At 39.9% G+C, this 20,008-nt stretch overlaps 1 protein-coding gene and 1 long non-coding RNA gene across 4 annotated transcripts in view; one reads left to right on the plus strand and one right to left on the minus strand.

Annotated features, from left to right (window-relative positions):
- Positions 1 to 772: 772 nt before the first annotated feature.
- On the minus strand, positions 773 to 8,291 carry ggt1b (gamma-glutamyltransferase 1b). The gene is made up of 13 exons (XM_004538148.2): positions 8,004 to 8,291; positions 7,102 to 7,276; positions 6,875 to 7,005; positions 6,660 to 6,749; positions 6,225 to 6,417; positions 5,976 to 6,136; positions 5,400 to 5,549; positions 4,161 to 4,297; positions 3,701 to 3,888; positions 3,479 to 3,606; positions 3,135 to 3,247; positions 2,926 to 3,039; positions 773 to 1,688 (listed from the first exon to the last, which is right to left on the minus strand). The coding sequence occupies exons 2-13, from the start codon at positions 7,266 to 7,268 to the stop codon at positions 1,542 to 1,544; spliced, it is 1,719 nt and encodes a 572-aa protein (XP_004538205.2). The 5' UTR covers positions 7,269 to 7,276; positions 8,004 to 8,291; the 3' UTR covers positions 773 to 1,541.
- A 160-nt stretch (positions 8,292 to 8,451) lies between these two features.
- LOC106675242 (leucine-rich repeat-containing protein 75B) overlaps positions 8,452 to 20,008 on the plus strand; it is a 48,291-nt gene continuing 36,734 nt past the window's right edge. The window contains exons 1-4 of one of the 3 annotated variants that reach the window (XR_013099499.1): positions 8,452 to 8,736; positions 9,500 to 12,081; positions 12,848 to 14,153; positions 14,261 to 14,569. This is a non-coding gene — a long non-coding RNA (leucine-rich repeat-containing protein 75B). Of the gene's footprint in view, positions 8,737 to 9,499; positions 12,082 to 12,847; positions 14,570 to 20,008 lie in introns of all 3 variants that reach the window. The other 2 variants (XR_013099497.1, XR_013099498.1) reach the window with 2 other exon arrangements.

Raw genomic sequence — 20,008 nt, forward strand, 5'->3', positions numbered from 1 at the left:
GCTAGTCACATATTAATGGGCTATCCTGTATTGACAGGTTGTCTCATTTTGTTTGTGGCTTGCATTGCCTCATTTTGAACGCATCACATTAAGTTTTCCTACATACGTTTGTATTAAACTTGGTTGTTTTTTGCCCTTGTTTTTTATGTAATAAAAAATATTTAGGCTTATGTTAAATTGTAATTGTTTTGCCCTTTTGTACAAAGTCAATAAAAATTGTTAACTTTATTTGTGTAACTTTTGTCTGCTGGTTTATTTTACTGCTTTCCTGCACGGTAGTACACCATGGTAATGGTTGTCTTAGATGCACAATTAACAATTAAATGAGGAGAATGGTTAATAATTAATGGTGCCATGTGGGGGGTAGGTGATGTGTTCAGGCACCTAATAAAATTCTGCTTAGGGCCCCATAACACCTTGACCTGGCCCTGCACTTGATTTATGACCTCAGAAAACACTTGATGGTGTCAGTCGCTAGATTCACAACCTAAATTCAATACAGGATTATGTTCATTTGGTAAATTATGGTCCCAGCTCTAGTCTGATAAACTATATAACAGGGTAAGCTACTGGGCTGAATGTTGTGCAACGAGTTGTTGAGTGACAAGAGTGCACAGTCTTTGTCAGTTCCATCCTTCACTTATTAGATCTGGTGTCAAAACACCAAGATGGAGTCATGGTTTAACGTTGTAAACATAGTTAATGATCCAAGTAGTGATATAAAAAAAATTAAAAGAGAGAACAAGATGGAAATAGCCAAACTACACAGCTCTGCGCTTCAAAAGTTGCAATTTATTTATTTTTCAATAAATATATGGTAGGTCCAGAGAACAAGTCCCAGCTTTGTTTTGAAACATTGGTTCTATTACATGTGATCCAGTCACTCATAGCAAATCTATTTATTTCTATATATCTAATCTAACACTGTTATGTATTTAACTTATTATGTAACTTTAGCTGAATGAAAGGTGAAGATGGACGGCAACAGCTGTAATGTTTTTATGAGGTCATTAAAAGCCGATGAACTTGGGATTCCTGGATGTTGTTATGTGCAGTGTTTGAAAATGTTTGATCCCGAGGTGTTGCAGTTTCTTATGACAGTAGCAGATCTCAGTTTTGTGGATGCCATGTGTCAAAACAATCGCAGGAAACTGCTTTACACATCTACTAATCTGTGCTTCACAAATAGATTGAATCATAGGCGCTCAGTGTCTGAACAGTTTTGTTTGTTTTTACTGTTATACCAAAAGATATCTTTTTTAAAAGATTTTATTCACTAGATTGATGTGATCATTAGAATGATGTGAAGTTAAGAAGGTTCAGCCAAGGCACTCAGTGTTAAAGTATAGCTTGTAATGGTTAAAGGCTTGTTCAGCTGGTACTAGTTGTTTTGTACAATCAGTACAAAACAACTGGTGCCCAAGACAAACGCCCATGTTGGCTGAATCTTTATCAACTTTCTAATCTTTGAGGTTGTCCCACTGGTGTCAAGATTCACAAAACTACAGTATCTCTCCATAATCATAGGTGTGTTTATAACTTCAGTATCCTGCTGCATACCCCCCCTTGCGTGGATCGGACTGAGCATACACCTTGTCATCATGACACAGTACTGCCTGCACCACGGCTCCCGTCGATGTGAGTAGTTTTGTCTCATGGTTCTTCCTTGCCAAACCATCCAGGACATCCTGGAAACCAAAGCATGAGTGAAGACAGACTCTAAGCACAAAAACATGACTGACTAGGCGTGCCATGTAAACATGTGGGGAGGGGTTGTCTGTTCAGTGTTTGTCCATTAACACTGCTGTTTTTGCATGAGAGTAGAGAGGATTATTTTAATACTTTTTGCATTGCACAGTACTTGTAAACTGTACTTGTAAAGAGCACTTTTAATAAGAGAACTGGAGTGCTGGTCAGCAATCACCCCACATGTAATGGTGCAACCAAGTTAACTATGTAAGAATAAGAATATAAAACATGAACGATCTTTGGACCAGGAAGTCAGTGTCTGCTGTTAGAAAAAAACAGATGCAGAATTTAAAGGGGGTGGAAGTTTGAAATGAACCAAGCATAAAACTCTATTACTGAAACATTTTTTTTCTTTTCAGGTATGGAAATTCATAATTGTAAACTGGTGCCAATAAAAAAAAAGTGTGCTACATTTTTTTTTTTTTTTTTTTTTTTTTGCTTTTTAGTCAAACTGAATTAGAAAATTGAGAACAGCAATACTTATATTTTTGCATTAAAATATCGTTATGATTGGTGGATTAACTGTAACAGAAACAGAGAAATTTTGTAATTACCAATACTGCTAATTCAGAGTAGCTGTGGTAGTAAATTTACACCAGAAAAACATAAATTTGTCAAGCATTGTATTTGTGATGTACAAATATATCACCTAAAACTGTTCTTGTTTTCAGTTTTCTCTTTCTCTCTCCCTTCTTCTCCTCTCTGTGTAACCTGATTACAGAAGTATGGCTCTAGAATCATGAAATCATCTGTAATTGTTTCTGCTTGCAGTCCAGTTTTCAGCTCCACCACATCCCCAGATTATAAACTCAGTAAATATCAGCTTTGTTCCAGCCTTTTATAATTGTTCTAGTCTGCTCCAGCCTAGCCTCTAAACTTCTCACCATGAATTAACACACATGTTATGAACACTCAGAGAGTCCTGGTCTGGTGTCTTGTTCAATTTTGTGAACAGAGGTGAAATGCCACAAATTAGACCATTAGCATAACCCTAGTACAACCATTTCCTCCCTTATTGTTACGCTGTTTTTACCCATGAAGCTAAAGATGAAACAGTGTTCCCAGTTCTAGTCATGACTTTGGTTTATACAGTGTTTCTTAGGGTTGTGAATAAAACATAGTTTCCCTGCACACCACACCACCGCCCAGTTGTTGTTTACTGCTTGTGACACTCACTTTGTCAAAGCCAGGCTCCGCTACAGTGATGTTAGGACTCAGCTGGTTGTGGACCCTTGGATCTAACACAGCTTCTTTCAGATCATAGTTGAAGAACAGGGTGTTTAGAATCACCTAATAAGTATTAAATAGAAACCAAGTTATTAATTAGTTTCTACATTTAACGAGTAGAAATGAGTGTTTTACATAGGTATCGGTACGCATTTTACCTGAGCAACAGAGGTGGTGATTTTTGTTCCTCCTGAACCTCCGACCACCATCTTCACTTTGTTGCTTTTGTCAAAAAGGATTGTTGGACACATTGAAGACATTGGCCGTTTCCCTTTTTAAAATGATATGTTGATAATAATTACTTTCTGAATGTCTGAGTCAGAGCAGATTCATGTGCATGCACACAAGATATTATTCAGTAACCGTCAATAACCAGGCTGACATCTGCATGACTTTTAATCACTCTGTCATTAAAAAGCTCATCTGTCTTGCAGAGTCGCTGGTTTTAAGGCCCTCTTATGTGTGTTCTCAGTCTGTACGAGCGTGGTGGCCATAACCTTACCTGGCCTGATGAAGTTGTTCGGTGAAGGAGGCACACCGAAGCTGTTTGTGATATCAGGCGAGCTGAAGTCGTCCATCTCATTGTTGAGAATGATCCCTGTTGATGCTGACATAACTTTGGAGCCCAAACTGCAAAAAACAAACCCAATAACCAGTAAGAAATCACATAAGTTGTACACACATGAGTGATTAACTTCATGAAGTGTCAGTTAGGAAGTCGTACTATATGTTGATAGTGCTGGTGGCAGCCACAGCACTTCCATCTTCAGCTACTACCGAGAGGTGCGAGGTCCCGTAGTTTTCAGGCAGATAAAACTCTGGCTCGTAGTAGTTCATGTGATGTGTGGTTTCATCGGTAATCTTTTCATGGAGGGCATCGGCATACAATTGTGAAGTCATATTCTGGATGAGCTTTGGGGGAGAAATATTATAATTATACACATGCAAAACCTAAAAAGGTTTCCTATTATTCTGTCCTCAGGTTTTAAAGATTCTAGCCTAATCAGAATATGCAGGGTAATTTTGTTTTTCTCTTTTCAAACAGTGTCGAACAATGACTCTCATGGAGGACTAACATCAAATTTGGATTAATTTCAATTGTTTTTTTTAAATTTGTTTGATTTGTTTCATTATAGAAGTGATGTCAAAAACTCCTTTAATAATTGTATAATCTATAACCTTACACCTGTGATGTTGAGAAACTTCCGATCTCCGAGCATGGTTCTCTTTGCGTAAGCGAAACGATAGGCCTCCACCATGCGGTGGTAGGTTAGGATCTTTTTCTCAGTGCTTGCCACGCTATCTGAGGTGAAGTTGTAGCCTGCAGAAAATACAACAATAAGTACCATTTCATTTAAAGCACAGCCTTACCCACAAATGGTTGTTCAGGTAGGAAATGAGACACAAAATGCAGGCTGTTCCTGTGCTTTTCATTTAGTCTAAAAGGGAGCTGCAATCAGACCAGAGCTGACAGCCACATGAGGAAACAGGGAGATGGCTGAGAGAGCCAGAGTCTGGGTCTGATGGGTTTCAGCTGACAGCGGCAGGAGTCACAGTAAATCAGCCGGATGGAAGTTTTTGGACAGTGAAATGTGTGTGTGTGTGTGTGTGTGTGTGTGTGTGTGTGTGTGTGTGTGTGTGTGTGTGTGTGTGTGTGTGTGTGTGTGTGTGTGTGTGTGTGAAGCCTCCACCATTCAACTCTGTCCAATTAGAGATGAAATAGTGAGATTAATGTGAGTGTGTGGGAGGCAGGGCGGAAATAGTGAGGAAAGGAAAGGAAAGGAAAGGAAAGGAAAGGAAAGGAAAGGAAAGGAAAGGAAAGGAAAGGAAAGATTAATATCTTTAAAGGAAGATTTGGGATCTAATCGTTAGAAGAAGAGACTGTCTCTGACCTAAAAAGTTACTGAAGCAGGGAGACAGTGTCCTCCCAGGCAAATATTTTAGATAGTATAGCATTCCCCAACCAACAAGGTCAAGGTCAACTTTATTTATATATCACATTGCCAACAGTCCATGCTGCACAAAGTGGAGCATGGAAATAGCATCACAGATGTAAAACAGACAATTATCTTTGGATCTTCACTACTTCAATAATATTAAAGCTCTTTTAATCCAAATGGGCCCCACACTTTCAACCTGGAGCACTAATTTAATTTTGGCATAGTTATCCCATATCTATATGATAGTTCACTGAAAATCATCCCAAAGGTAGATCTGTGCTTTATCCCATCATTCTAGCTGCTCTTAGGTAGCAATAAGTCAAAGGTGCTTTTTATTGAAGTGAGACTGAAGAGATTTAGTGCACAGTAGATCAGCTTGTTGAGTCTTTTCTGAAAGACTGACTGGTAGTGTGAAGGCAGCTCACATAAAAGCTTATTCTCTCCCACTCGGGATGTTTTTTTGGACAAAGCATCAAGGCTTACCATTCAAGATGTTTAATATCAGCGAGAGCACAGGGCCGCTAGCGGGGGCATTGGGAACAACCATGGTGTACTCCCCCACGTTCACCCTTAGAGGGTTCTCATCCAAGACAGGCGTATAATCCTGCAGATCCTCCATTGTGATGATGCCGCCTAAACAGATTGACAAACACTGTGAACGCACACTTGGACAGAACTGCTGCGTTGCACAAATCCTCTTTATCGTGAAAATTAGATGTGCATAGAGGTGTATGTAGCTATTTAAAGACTAAATATAAAGACTTTTTATGGAAACTGCGTATATGGGGTTTTCTAGGTACAGAAACATGATTTTAATTGCAGAAACTGCTGTTCTCATAAGTCTAACCCTTTGACTGTAAATCTCAAAACTGGGAAGATAGCTGCGACTATCAGCACAGGAGAACTGAACGTTTGCTGCCAGACTCAAATCAGTTCAGTCCTGATGTTAAGTGCTGGTGAATTTCTATATATGTGACTCCAACTCATCTGTTTTCCCGTTCAATTAAAATGTCTGCTTATTAGTGTTAAAAACTATACTTTGTAAAATAAAAATAGTACCTGCTGCCTGGATATCTGCCACAAGCTTCTGAGCCAATTCTCCCTTGTAAAAAGCATCAGGACCCTCTTCGGCTATTTTTCTATAGGTTTCCGCGAGCTTGGTAAATTTAACGGTTTCATTTTCTTTTAGGACGTCGCTTTTCTCCCCGCAAAAAACTTGACTGAAAGAAGAGAAGATGATTTACAATGGATTTAGTCACTGTCTAAATAATGTCACAGTTTTTATAGGGATAGTTCCCTTCTTCTCACCACAAGGTTGGGTCCTGCATGATGGTTTGCTTATTACTAGACAAAGCTGAGGCAAGTGCCTTTCCCAAAGGAAATCCTTTCTCTGCAAGTTCAATGCTTGGCATAAACAAGTCTTTCCAAGGCAGTTTTCCATGTCGCTGGTGTGCCATCTGGTAACCTCGAATCTCCCCTGGCACAGCAATCGCCAACCCTCCTAATAACAATGAGGATCAGGCACAAGGAAGTCTTAAAGATTTTATTTTGGTGCACTGAAGTTCTTTAGAGGTTTTTTAAAATAATTTTTAATCTAAATGATTGTTTAATTATTTATTTCACAAGCAAATCTTTAAGAAATTACACTCTCTGACACTGATCACCCTTTTCTCCATCACAATCACAAAGTCATCAGCTTCCCTCAGTTTGTTGCCATGTCAGATAGTGCTGGTTAAACATTACCTTTCTGGGATAGATCTGTACTGTTCCCAAACATGTTTTCTGTTGCGTTGCGTGGTGCCGTCTCCCTGGCATCAATGGTCTCAACTCTCCCTGTGCAGGTCAGGAAAAGCATTTAGGGGCCCAATGAAGTGGAAGCTTTATGGGTTTGTTGTGTTAGTGGGAAAGTATAAGAACAGAGTATTTGAAGTAAAATGCATTTAAGACGGCAGGTGTACCAGTCATTGCATTATAGATGGTGAAGAAAAGTCCTCCTCCGATACCCATACTATGAGCATTCATCAGTCCAACACACAAAAAAGCAGCTATAGCAGCATCTACTGCAGAGCCCCCTCTCTTCAGCATGTCCCTGAGGTTTGAAATAAAAAGGAGACAAAGTGGGAAGGGAAGGTGCTGGAAGTTTTACAGTTAAGATCCTCCAAAGTATCTTGTGGACAGATCTTACCTGCCGATCTCTGAACATGGTCCAGCGTCTGCTGCCACAGCTGCCTTAGAGTACCCCCTCTCACTTTTTGTCTCCCTTCTCCCCACACCAAAGTAGACGCCCACAAAAGTAGCAGCTGCTGCCAGCAGCAGTATTGTCAGTGCCACAATTATTGTCTTCTTTTTCATTTTTATACCTCAAACACAACAAATAATTTCTTTAATACCTCAGAAGACTTGGCTTGTATTTTAAAAGTTGCAATGTTGAGCTAAAACAAAGCAGCAGGAACATGCAAAACACTGAGATTATACATCCTCTGACAGACATACAATACATGTTTAAATACTTTGTGCAATGTGAAACCAAACACGACTGCTCGCACCTGTACCAGCTACATAAAGAGGTTGTAGATGAAATTAATTCAGCAGAGAGAAAACTAAAAATATATATCATGTCCAGTGGCTTGGGTAAATAATTTAGAAATTTAGTCATCATTATACAGCTACGCTCATCATGTATTCCCATTTGATCCAGGTCAGCAATGCCAGTTTGAGGAAAAGATTTGTAGATTTGATAAGTCTGAGGCACAAGATTTCCAACGTTGTGTAATATTAACATAACCACAGTAAGAGCCCTAAGAGAATCCATTTCTAATACTTCCCTGAAAAAACGTCTTGGAAATTGTAGCCTGCAAAGCTTCACTACACGAATAAAACCAGAGAATGTGACGGGAAAGCAAATTAATAGCTGCGCAGCACATTTAATATTAGTGCACATCAGTATAAACTGACTAGTTATATAAAGCTGTCGTCTGTTTTCACACCTCACACACAAAATAACTTCAATAAACTGAAAACGGCCCCTTTCTTCAATTTAAATTGAACATTTTGCTTTCACAGATATGAATCAATGACCTCTCTTACTTCAGTTCCTCTCGGGGTCTCAGCAGCAGGCTGCACGCTGTGCCACGGTCTGCAGGAGTTGAACGGTAAAAGGCTCACTCAAGGTCTCGATGTGTGATTGTCACAGAGTAGTTAAACTTTAAACCATCCCACCATAAAACACCATACTTGTGTTTTTGATTGGGGTGAAAGATGCAGGCAGACGAAAGTATAGAAAATGAAAGAAAAAAAAAACCTTAGACAGCTGCTTTCAAATAATTAGTTTTCTGTATTCAAGCAACTTTCTAATATCCACAGACAACTGCACAACCCTGGAGCTGAGAGTAAGAAATAATCGCCAGATGAAAGGCTCTTTATCTGTGGTAATACTTTATCTGTGAAAAAGATTAACCAGCAGTAGCCTCAGTTTGCTGATGGTTCACTTTAAATAAATGCCAAACGTTTTATAGTTAACACAGGACCTGTTTCCTTCTCTTAAGTAACGCAGCGCCTGCAGGAATGTCATTGAGTTTTTTTTCTTTCTATGACTTCACACAAAACCTAATATTTAGGTTTTTAAATAAAGTGCCTTCTCATCGGAAAAGTGAAGGCTTTCTCGGCTGCGAGGGAGAAGATCTGCCATGAGGCGAGGAAACAAACTCTCTGAACAAACTGCAGGAGAACCATGTGAACGAGTGCAAAGCTGACTGAGGAAGGTCAGTTAAGTAAGCATTCAGGCCGAAAGCAGCAGGGACACGATGGATTACCTTCTTATGTAAGAAAAATTGTGTATGTTTCTGTTCTGTGTCCTGTGTACTGTTTGTTTGTATATGTGTGTTTTTGGCTGCTGTTACAACCAAATTTCCCTTTGTGGGACAATTAAAGGATTATTCTATTCTATTCTATTCTATTCTTATTTTTGACTGATTTGAACCTCAAAACTTGAATGAATCCAGGAACATCTTTACTTTAGCAAAGACACTTCTAATAACTGAATTAAAATATGGTGCACCTGGTGTTGAATTATGCTAAACTATGGATTTTACATTCAAATACGTCCTTGTTTAAAAACCAAGGATTTTTTGTTAGAAAAACTACCCACATACATGGGTTTTTGCAGTTTTTATGTGAGCAATAAACTGCATGATTGCCAGGTGTAGCTAAAAAGATAGGATTTTTAATTTATGATAAAATGACAAACTCATATATGCAAATTGATATATTTTTTATATATGTATTTATATTTCGGATGTCTATTTAGTATATTTGTGTGGATTTCTTAAATAAGCACTCCCGTTTTTTGTTTTTTGCTTTTTTAATTGAATTTTCTGGTAATTATTTAATGGTTCGGGCTTCACTGGGTTAAATTCTGTGTAAGCTTTCAGTGTAGCTCATCACAGAAAACACACACAGGTGGAAATGAGTGATGTAGCAGCTCCAACCTATTATAGAATAGAATCAAACAGAATGTGCTTTTTACTGATAAGAGGCTGATTCGTTTAAACTGCTGAATTTGATTAATCTGAATCTTTCCCCAGAGAGCAGGGCAAAGAATCAGTGATGTCCGGGTGGGTGTGATCCATTATTATACACCTGGCTTTCCACTGGAGTCAGGGTGTCGCGCTGACCACCACCTGCCCTCACCAGCTATGCAGCTGGCGAACCACACCACGCAGCAGAGGGTCCGAAGGCTCTCTGCTGTTGAATGATAGAAGCTGCTCAGCAGGTAGCAAGGGAGGTGAACGTGTCTTAGCTTCCTCAGGAAGCAAACGCCTCAGCTGGGCCTTCCCCACCTGACAGGAGATCCGTGGTTCAAATGAGGTCAACCTAAATGTGAACACCAAGGTAACTAAAACTATCTACCTGCTCTACTTCTTGAAGTCCACAATCATTTCCTTGGTTTTTGTAGTGTTTAAATCCAAATGATTGTGATAGCAATAACCTGTGAGAGGCCTGACCTGCTCCCTGTAGGTGGTTTTGTTATTATGTAGAGTTGTTCACCTCAACTAAAATAATGTTTCATTCCATCCTAATGCTGGGGTTTGTTTTTAAGGATATCAGAGGCCAGATTGAGATGGTTTGCAGGATGGCTCTGGTCATTTAGCTGTATTTTCCCTATGTGTGTTTTAAATTCTGGATCCCTTGTCCCATGTGCACTGGCCACATGGGACAAGGTGCAGGTCCCGTCCCATCCCAGTGACGAACTATTTCGACTTCTGCAATCAGGAAGAAGTTTCCACACTATCAGGGCAAAAACAGAGAGACTCAAGAGGAGCTCCCACTCCCACTTCCCTCATAACATCACCCAAAGTGACGGAAACAGGACATTATATCATATTCTTGTCACGTCCCAGAACTTTTACTGTCATGTTTCATATCATATCTGATTTATTATTACATCACACACTGATTCACTGATCATACTGCTTCACTACTATTTATATTACTCTGGTTACTCTGTTTAATTATCCTGTTAAAATACTCTGCTTACATTACTCTGGTCACTTTGTTTTCTCTGCTTTCATTGCTCTGTCAATACATTGTTGTGCTAATATGGCACAAAGCACTTTAACATTAAGTTCGCACATTGTACTTTTTTCAGATTTAAATTTAAAATTTCCAGATTTAATTTAAATTTAAATGTACTTGTTTTTAATATAATGTCTTGCACAGTCAAAGGAGCAGTTCAGGACACATTTGACTGTGTGTTGTACTTGTATCACTATGCATGTGACGAATAACGAATCTTGAATCTGTGGAGCCGCAGCTATCAAAGCACTCAAAAATCCAATTTAGGCATTTAAGGAACACAGACCTTTGACCTTTGAATTGCCAAACAAAACAATTATAGTCTTCTTCTTCTTTACTAATTTGTCCCCATCACTTTGCTCCTGCTGTGACATGTCAGACGAAAGAGAACAGCAGGAAAATGGTGCCTTCATAATGCAACAAAACACAGAAGAGATGGGATATTGTTCTTTCCTTTTCACAAGAACAATGAAGCTGTAGATTTCTCCTCAGGCTCCACCCAACTGACAGCCATCCGCCAGACAGATTTTTTTTAAAGTTTGGTTTAATGGCGTCTTTAATAAAAGATGTTATTGCAGAACTGTGGGTGAGTCAGATTACTCTAAAATACAAATTGCACTCCAAGTTTTCTAGTTTGGTTCCACCAGACTGGTTGTGGAGTTTCTGTTATGGACTTTGCATTGTTCAACCTGTGGCCTGCATGGGTTTTATTAGCATGATTAAAGTTCAAGGAGTAATTTCAATATACAGTGGAACATAATCAGAATCAATCTGAATCTAACCACGTAATCAGGGATTAATCAAGCAGTTCTTGTAAATCTAAATGTCATTATTTTTTCTGATTGTGTAACTTAGATGACATTTTATTAGTTATTACCCAGCCCTGTGAGGATGAAGACTAGATATGGAGTCTTCATTCATATAGTGTGTAATTTTTATCTAAAGGCAGCTATGTCTGTGTCATGGTCAGTTTTGAGTTTGTCGGAGGTTTGGGGATTTTTTTTTTTACATTCTTTTTTGGGGATTTTTAAATTATTGTGGAGTTTAGTTCTGCCTGAGAGTCTTACATCTGGGTCCTTTTCTGTCTTGCCTCACACACCATTTTATGACAGTCTGGCATACAAAAGCATATAAGGAGCTCATGGCAAAGCCTGACCCCAAACCATCTATGTGGTGGTGGTGCAACACAGGTTGGTAAATCAGTTCCTATGTTGCATGCAGGTATGTTGAACCACTGAGACACGTCAGCTAAGAAGCATGAGTGTGGCTGGGAAGGTAAAGGAATGCCTCACTCCACCGCCATAAAGAGCAGTGAGCAAAGTGAGCCACAGGTGTTCTCGCAGCACGCTAATGATTCTCCTTGAATTTAAATGTTAGCCCACGTCTCATAAACCACACGGTGACTGTGGTGTCCCTCAAGCAGAACAGAGAGAATGAGGAATCCAGGAGATGGAGCTGCAGATCATTAAAGATTTTTTTCCGTACACCTGCTGCTCCTGGAGTAGGCCTCCGCCTGTGAGCGCCGACACATCCTGCAGCACAGCATCCCAAAGGCTCTGCATCAGTTTGGAGACACAAGGGCAGATGAAAGGTGAGATCCACAGTAAACAAAGAGTTCGATTTCGTTCTAAAAGTCCACTTGCGTCTCTCTTCAAGGATCTGTATAAGATTAGTATGACTCTTCAGTACTGCTACAGTAAGTCAGAAATTATAAGCTTTCTCATTATCCACTTCAGTTTTAGAAAAAAGGCCTAGATTAATAAACTAATTTCTGTGTTGTTGTTAATCTTGTGTTTAGAGAAAGTGGCTGTTACCTGCTGCCATAGGCCATAATGATGGTGTCAAGGCAGAATTAAATGCAAGATGAAGGGGGGACAACCCCTCTAAATTAGATGCTTGACAGGGGTTATACTAGGTTTCCATACAAGGAAAGAAAACATGTATGTAGGTTCTCAGTCATCCAGGTCATGGTAATCTAAGGAGCTGACGTTCCCTGACATTGTTCCCTGACATTCAAACACAGCTGTTCAAACTACATGTCAGTGAAAAAGGATTTTTCCAATCTCCTGTTGTCCAATTTTGGTGAACCTGTGCAGATTATGACATTTATTTTACTGTTTTTAGCTTATAGAAGTGCTGATCAGTGTGGTCTTCTGCTGTTTTAGCTCATCTGCTACAAGATCCAGTGTGCATTTAGAGATGCACTTCTGCGTACCTTTGTCATAATGAGTATGTATTTGACCGACTGTTGCTTTCCTATCAGCTCAAAGCAGTGTGACAATTTTCCTCTGACCTCTGACATCAGCAAGGCATTTTCACCCACAAAACGGCTGATCACTGGATATATTGTTTTTCAGACCATTCTCTGTGAAGGAAACGGTTTCCAGGGCCTACTCCGTGGATCGGCTTCCTCCGAGGCGTGGACGTCTATCAGCAGAGAATGTACCTTCACCTATCAGCAGAGAATGTCCCTTAGTCTGTAACACAGTCAAATATATTCTCAAGTAATATTCAAGCATGCCATTCAGCGTGTTAGTACGAGCTCGGGAGCAGCTTGGGAGAACAAGAAAACAGAGACTGCTTCAGGTTGTCTTCCCAAATTGACTCAACTTTATTCACAAGTACAACAGTTTATATAGAGGGTAAAACTCATGAGACAGCAGATTATCAGTTTAAACCAGTACAGACCAAGATAAGGCAGCGTCTTCCTGCCCATGGGTGAAGAAGCATCCTTTGTGTAGTTTATCAGTTCAGCTACAATTGTGATTATCTCAGCGACATATTTTCAAGGCACAAAACAAAGAGTTCTTACATTAGTGAAATCTGAAACAAACCATTTGGCCTTCAACAGGCGTCTAAAAGATTAAGAAACTAATGTAGCTGAGGGAGTGATCTCTGTGGTATTTCAACCTTGTACCAGCCTGTGATTCTCACACATCAATTCTTGGGTCAAAGAGAAAAATAACTAAAACAAAGGGGCCTTATTGAATGACAGAGTTTTCCTGTATAATGTCACTATAAAACAATATCCAGTAAATGCTCCCATGGTACTAAAATACCTAACACTCTGTAAACCCTATTGATGACTGAGTGGGAAAATCCCAGTATGACAGTCTGACTGACACCAACAGCCATGACACGTTCAGTCAAGTCACGTAGGTCACATTTCTGGCCCACTCTGATGCTCACTTTGAACATTAACAGGTCGTGATTGTATATTTAAGTTGAACATGTGTACCTAACAAAGTGGCCAGTGAGTGTAAATACCACTGAAGGCAGGTGACCCATACAGACGCCCCAAATCTCAATAAACAGACGCATCAAAGCATCATGTTGTGATAACAAATTTCACCAAACTGACAAAAACTCAAACTAAACATATTTTCTGGATGCTTTTATTTTTATTCACTTTATTCGCACCCAGTTTCAGATTGTAGTTCAGCTTTAGCCAACTCTAATAGCTATGCAAGAAAACTCAGCTGAGTGTTTTCCTGCACTCTCAAGCTGTGCAGCGAGTACCGATCTGATTGGCTGAGAAGAAACACCATCCCCGAGTAAAGCGAGGGATGCCAGAGTGCTTAGGCAGTGCATGGACAGATGCAGACTGAGAGAAGACGGCGGCGAAACCAGCCGCACATTTACGGTGGCGATGCTGTGCGGTTGGTTAGTAGCCTTCAAACTTTGAGGCACTATTTTATGCATCTCCTCACATTTCAAGTTAAGTGTGATGTTTTGGCTGCACGCTGAAAATTCGCTCTCCGCACCAACAGTGACACATCCTCCCAGGAGTGATGGGCTCTAAGTTGACCAGACAGAGAAGTCTCGATTTTGATAGCAAATTGTCAAAAAGGAGACGCCAGAGGAATGATATTCCTGGAGAGAGCGAGAGGAGTGGCGGCAGGAGCGGAGACTTCTTGTTTACCTCCCTGATGCTCAAGTCCGACAAGCTTCCAGGGATGCTGCGGAAAACCAACCACAGCCCATATGTCAGGCGGGTGGCTTGGGTCCGGGAAATCCAGAGGCTTCTCCGAGAGCAGAAGATGGAGCAAGCGGCCGAAGTGCTGAAAGTGCTGAGAAAGGCAAGAGACCGAGCTTATTTTAATCATGCATGCGCTTACTGTGGAAGCTTGGGGGAGGGGGGACTACTTTATTCCTAGTGTACCTGAAACTTTGTGACTAAAGAATGGAAGGTGGTTTTTAAACAACTGGCCTTCTTAAATCGCTAGGAAGCTGGTTTTGCGTGAAACTGTGTGCTTAATGTTTGAACCATCCACAAGTGCATTTGTAAAATTCTGTAGTTCAGTTTTTGCATGTCTGCTAAAACCTGGTCACGTCTAACAGAACATTCACTAAAAGCAGAAGTTCAGCATAATGATCACACCCCAGCTAGTAATAGCCTTTGGCCATCAGCGTTTCTGATTTCTAAAATCCTGTGCAACTTCTCCTCAAATGAAGGCATGCTGAATAGTTCCATAAAGTCTGTTTCTTTGGTTACATTCTGGTCCAATCAAACATTATTATACTATGAATAATGATTTTATTTTGTTGTTGTTGTACGGCATTTCTTAACACATTGTTGCAGAGCTCTTCACATTTACAAAAAAACACATTAAAGATAAGTATACACAATCCATCATGCAAACACACAGGCACACACAATCTTTTGATTGTGTTTTTTCATAAAGGCATAGTTCTGTGCATCCATTCGGTTTGAGTTATATCACAAAAATACTGGATGAAAGATTAGAGAAACATATGAAACCACAGAAATTAGTTCTCAGTAGTTATTTAAAACACACCCACTTATTCAGCTTACCTGATAAACTGAGGGGGCTGATGTACTACAACCTCAAAAGAGTTTACAATAAAGTCAAAAAGATTTCAAATTAGAGCTTGGGTCAGTATATAAAGACTGCTCAGATGACCGGAGCCTGGAGCCTGGCCATACAAGGCTATAAAGGCTTTATATGAAATTAGTAACACTTTGAAATGAATTCACAAATTTCACTGGATGTCAGTGAAAGGGAAGCCAGGATAAGAAGGGTGGTGGCCATGTTTTTTGTGAGCAGCTGCAATTCTGGATGAGCTGATGATGGGCTAAGCGGGACTGAGGGACGCACATAAAATGTGAGAGATGAGAGAAAATTAAAGTGCGTACTAAAAGCTCTAAATTATGGGTGGGTCTAAATGATCTGTGTTTGATTTATGCATTGTTTTTTGGTTGAACGAAATAGGTTTGAATGAGCTTAGAAATGTGAGATTAAAAATTCAGATGCTGGTGAAATATTAAGATTCAGATGATGAAGATAGAGATGATAAACTCAGGCTCAATATTTTTATCAGCCTTTTATATTAACACTGAAAGTGTGAGTAGGCAGACTTAAGAACCTGGGGTGACTCTGTTTACCAGTCAAGTTTATAGAGTATACAAAGCCTGTATATAATGTAAATGAATGGCATGTCTGTTCACTGTTTTCATTGTTAAGAAGGCTTAAGAAGCAGTTTATCCAAAAGTCTTGGAGGTTATAATACACCATTGTTAAAAATAGCTCTAATCAGTCCCCGATCGAAACACCTTTCTTTCCCCAGCTTCATAGCTCTGAAATAATATACAGGTCTAGGGTAAGGGAAGCCTTTCTTCTCTCATCTGTTACACATTGCTGTGTGTTGCCATCTCTGGGTTAATCCTTGCTCTAGATTTATACAAACTAGAGAAATAAGAAAAAATAAATATTTTTCAAGCTTGAAGCCTGAGCTTCCTGCTGCCTTCTGTTAGCTGTGATCAAAGGGAACAGTTCTGAAGTTCAGACAAAAGCAGTTTTGATCAAGAGGGCCTCCTGTCATGAAAAGTCCCTGCCCATCTGTAGGGTGCTGTAGAATAAATTATACAGATGTGTGCAGATTAAAGCAGGAAACAATGCCGATGGGAAGCTCTCAAAAGTCTGAATTAAAGACAGATTTATGGGTATCCTTCTGCTAAAACCAATAGCAGAGCACAAAATAGGATGAATTGTTAAGCTTCATACACTATTTGCATGAAGCAGGAGGGAAGTGACTCATACATATTCCTTTAAGACTTCAAAGTGTCTATGTTTATTAAAGCAGACCTACAGTCACTCATTTCTTTTTATTTTTTTAAAGGATTTTAAAGATCAACATGTAGATTTGTTGGTCGTGTGCAGGGGCTGCTTTCTCCATAGCTCGGCATTTAAACTGCTCACGAAGCACGAATAGTCTCTCCATCACTCAGTGAGGTGAAGCCAGAGCACTGCTACGTTGTTGGGGCTGAAGCCAAGTGTCTGACTAATAATACTTCAAGACTGGAGGGAAAAAAAAACTGCCAGTTGATCTCCTGTTGTTGTTCTCTAGCAGTAAAGCAGCTTTTCCTCTCAGGGACGGATGGTTTTGGAGATAATCACCTCGAAGTGATGGATGCTGGAACAAGTGTCTTTCACATCGAGGAAGTCGTTTCAAAGAGGAACGAATAACATCGGCCCCCACATGATATCTCTGTGGTAGATCTGCCTTCTGGGCCATTAAGTTAATTAGTTTGGGATCTTCTAGATATTTATTAGCAAACAAAGAATCAGCAAATACTGATATTAATTACCAATATGTAGCTATGGAGAAAACAGTAATTAAACTGCTCCACATTATTGTATGTGACCTTTTTAAAGATTAAGATTAGTTGTCAGAAGCACACTCATTTTATTAACTGGAAAAACATCCTAAATAACAGTGGGCTAGAAATGGATATAAAAAAAAATACATGGAAATGCGGCATATAAAGCAAAAACATAATTTGTACAATTCTAACAAGCTTGAAAATCGATATTTGGTATGGCCACCTTTAATTTTTCAACACAGCCTAAACTCTCTTAGACAAGTTTTCTTGTCATTTGTTTAAGTTGTCTTCAGGAATAGTTCTCCAGGCTTCTTGAAGGATATTCAAAGCTCTTATTTGGATGTTGGCGGACTTTTGTTTCGCTCTCTGTCAAGATGATCCCACACTCCTTCAGTAATAATCAGACTCGGGGAAGCCAATCTATGACTGATAACATTCTGCTGTTTGTTCTTCATTGGCAGTGTGCTTCAGATCACTGCTGATAAATGCACCGGACGCTTTCCCAGTCGTATTGCATGAAGAGTCAAAATCTGACTCTAGTTTTCTACATTCAAAATTGATCAATTTTGACAAGATCTCTGACACCACTGGTTGAAATCCAGCCCCAAAATATGACAGAGCCTCCGCTGTGTTGCACAGATGGCTGTAGACACATCACTGTTGTACCTCAATGTAAACTGACGATGATTTAAACCAGAAATTTAACATTTGGATTCATCGTTTCATAAAACATCTTGCCACCAATTTTTAGTCCAGTTTTTGTAATTTTCATCCCGTTCTTTAAGAATGGCTTGTTGACAGCCAGCCTTCCACTAAAACCGTTTTGATGCGGGTTCAGTGAGCAGTAGATGGATCAGCTGAAGGGTCAGATGCATCTCTCGGATCCTGTGTCTGATCTCTACAGGATTTTTCCTATTTCTTAATTAGATGACTTTCAGATCTTTTTTAGACCTGCCACTTCTTCTTTTGTTCACCACTTGTCCGGTTTCCTTTTTTAAGACACGCTACGTCAAGTTTTTGGCTCTTTGGGAATCACCTTGTTGGTCTAAAAAAGCTATTTTATGCCTGCTAACTGTGTGATCTTTGGCAATTTTTGGATATCCAAGTAAAGAAGTGGAGACGTGTGTTTTGCTGCTGGTAAGAAAATTTGGCTCTTTGCTAAGTTGTCTGTTATGCGTAGACACAATACCAGTTATTCAGTTGACTTAAAAGCCTTTTAATGATTGAATAAGTCAGAGGTTGGTGGTCAGTGGCTTAAAAGGAAAAAAAACTCTGAAATTGGTCAGGTGAAAGGACTGGACTGAAAATGAGTGAAAACGTAGTCAGTGTCCACTGTTAAAGTTTAAAATGTCCTGAGAAAGCTTGGAAAACTATTCCTCAAGACCACTTAAAAATTACAACAGCCTGGCTCCTTGGAATTAAAATACAAAAGAAAATCAACTTGCCTTAAGTTTGTTAATATGGTAATAACAGTATAGCTGGATTGCAGCCAAGATGCAACCCTCTTAATGGCAGCATTCTTGCTTATGTACATGCGAGGTAATGTTTTAATAGTCTAAATAAAAGCTTCACACTGAATCACGTCGGGGGGCTGCTTTGAATGGATTTTACAGTGTGACTGGTCCTAACGCTGATGAGTTAGCAGCTAACAGAGCTCTGATTAGAAAATCAATTATTTACATGTGTAGGCTATTTATTGCTAATCATTTTCAGTCAGCCAAATTAGATAGATAAGATAGATAACTCTTTATTGTCATTACACAGTCATACCTAGTACAGTAGTACAACGAAATTGGTGCCACGTCAGCACTTAATAAATAAAAGAATAAGTGAATGCTTATTGTACATTATTTTTATTGCACACCAAAAAAGTCAAGGGAGGTAGCCATTCAGGTCAGCTGTTAGCACTGATTAATATCTAACTGTTACTGTAACTGTTGTAAAAGCTGTCCTTGAGTGTGTTTGTTTGTGACCTCAGCAACCTAAATCTCCTGCCAGACGGCAGCAGCTTAAACACTCGGTGTTCTGGGTGTGTGAATCCCGTAGGATGCTGCGTGCCCTCTTGAGACAGCGAGTGCTGTACGGGTCCTTCAGGGAGGGAAGAGGATGTCCAATGATTTTTTGGGCCATGTTGATGACCCTCTGAAGTGCCTTTTTGTGTGCTGAAGAATTATACAGAGATGCAGTATCTCAGCACACTTTAACTTGAGCAACAGTAGAAGACGATCAGCAGCTCCCTCTTCAGGTCCATTTTTCTGAGGATTCTCACAAAAATGGAGACGCTGTTGGGCCTTCTTTACAACCGTCGAAGTGTTTGAGCTCCATTGGATGTCTGTGTCTATGTGCATACCCATTAACCTGAAACTGGACACCCTTTCTACACACTTCCCGTTGATGCTGAAGGGCTGCAGCAGGGACTTCCTCCTTCTGAAGTCGACTACCAGTTCTTTTGTCTTGGTGATATTGAGGTCCAAGTTATTGTCTACACACCAATCCGACAGCCTCTGAACCTCAGCTCTGTATGCTGTCTCGTCGCCCCCAGAGATGAGCTCCACCATCGTATCATCTGCGAACTTAATAACTGCGTTGACTGGGTGCTGATACAGTCATGTGTGTACAGAGTGCACTGTAGGGGACTTAGTACACAGACTTGTGGAGAGCCGGGGTTAAGGCTGAGGGCTGAGGAAAGAAGGGGACCCACTCTAACTCTCTGTACACGGTCTGACAGGAACTCTCTGATCCAGCAGCAGGTGGTAGAAGGAAATCTGATATCGAGCAGTTTAACTATTAGTCCGTCCAGGAGTTTCGTATTAAAAGCAGCAGCCTGGCATAACACCCCTGTTGTTCCAGGTGAGAGATGGCATTTTGGACAATGGCATCTTCAGTTGATCTG

Source organism: Maylandia zebra, linkage group LG7, assembly GCF_041146795.1.
Source record: "Maylandia zebra isolate NMK-2024a linkage group LG7, Mzebra_GT3a, whole genome shotgun sequence".
NCBI classification, from domain to species: domain Eukaryota; kingdom Metazoa; phylum Chordata; class Actinopteri; order Cichliformes; family Cichlidae; genus Maylandia; species Maylandia zebra.

Bases quoted from the DNA above. Each gene is read 5' to 3' on its own strand.
- ggt1b (XM_004538148.2), bottom strand. From the start codon at position 7,268: ATGAAAAAGAAGACAATAATTGTGGCACTGACAATACTGCTGCTGGCA. The intron at 6,418-6,659 runs GTAATGTTTAAC...CATTGTTATTAG, and splicing joins TACAGATCTATCCCAGAAAG to GAGGGTTGGCGATTGCTGTG. The intron at 1,689-2,925 runs GTGAGTGTCACA...TTTGGTTTCCAG, and splicing joins CGGAGCCTGGCTTTGACAAA to GATGTCCTGGATGGTTTGGC.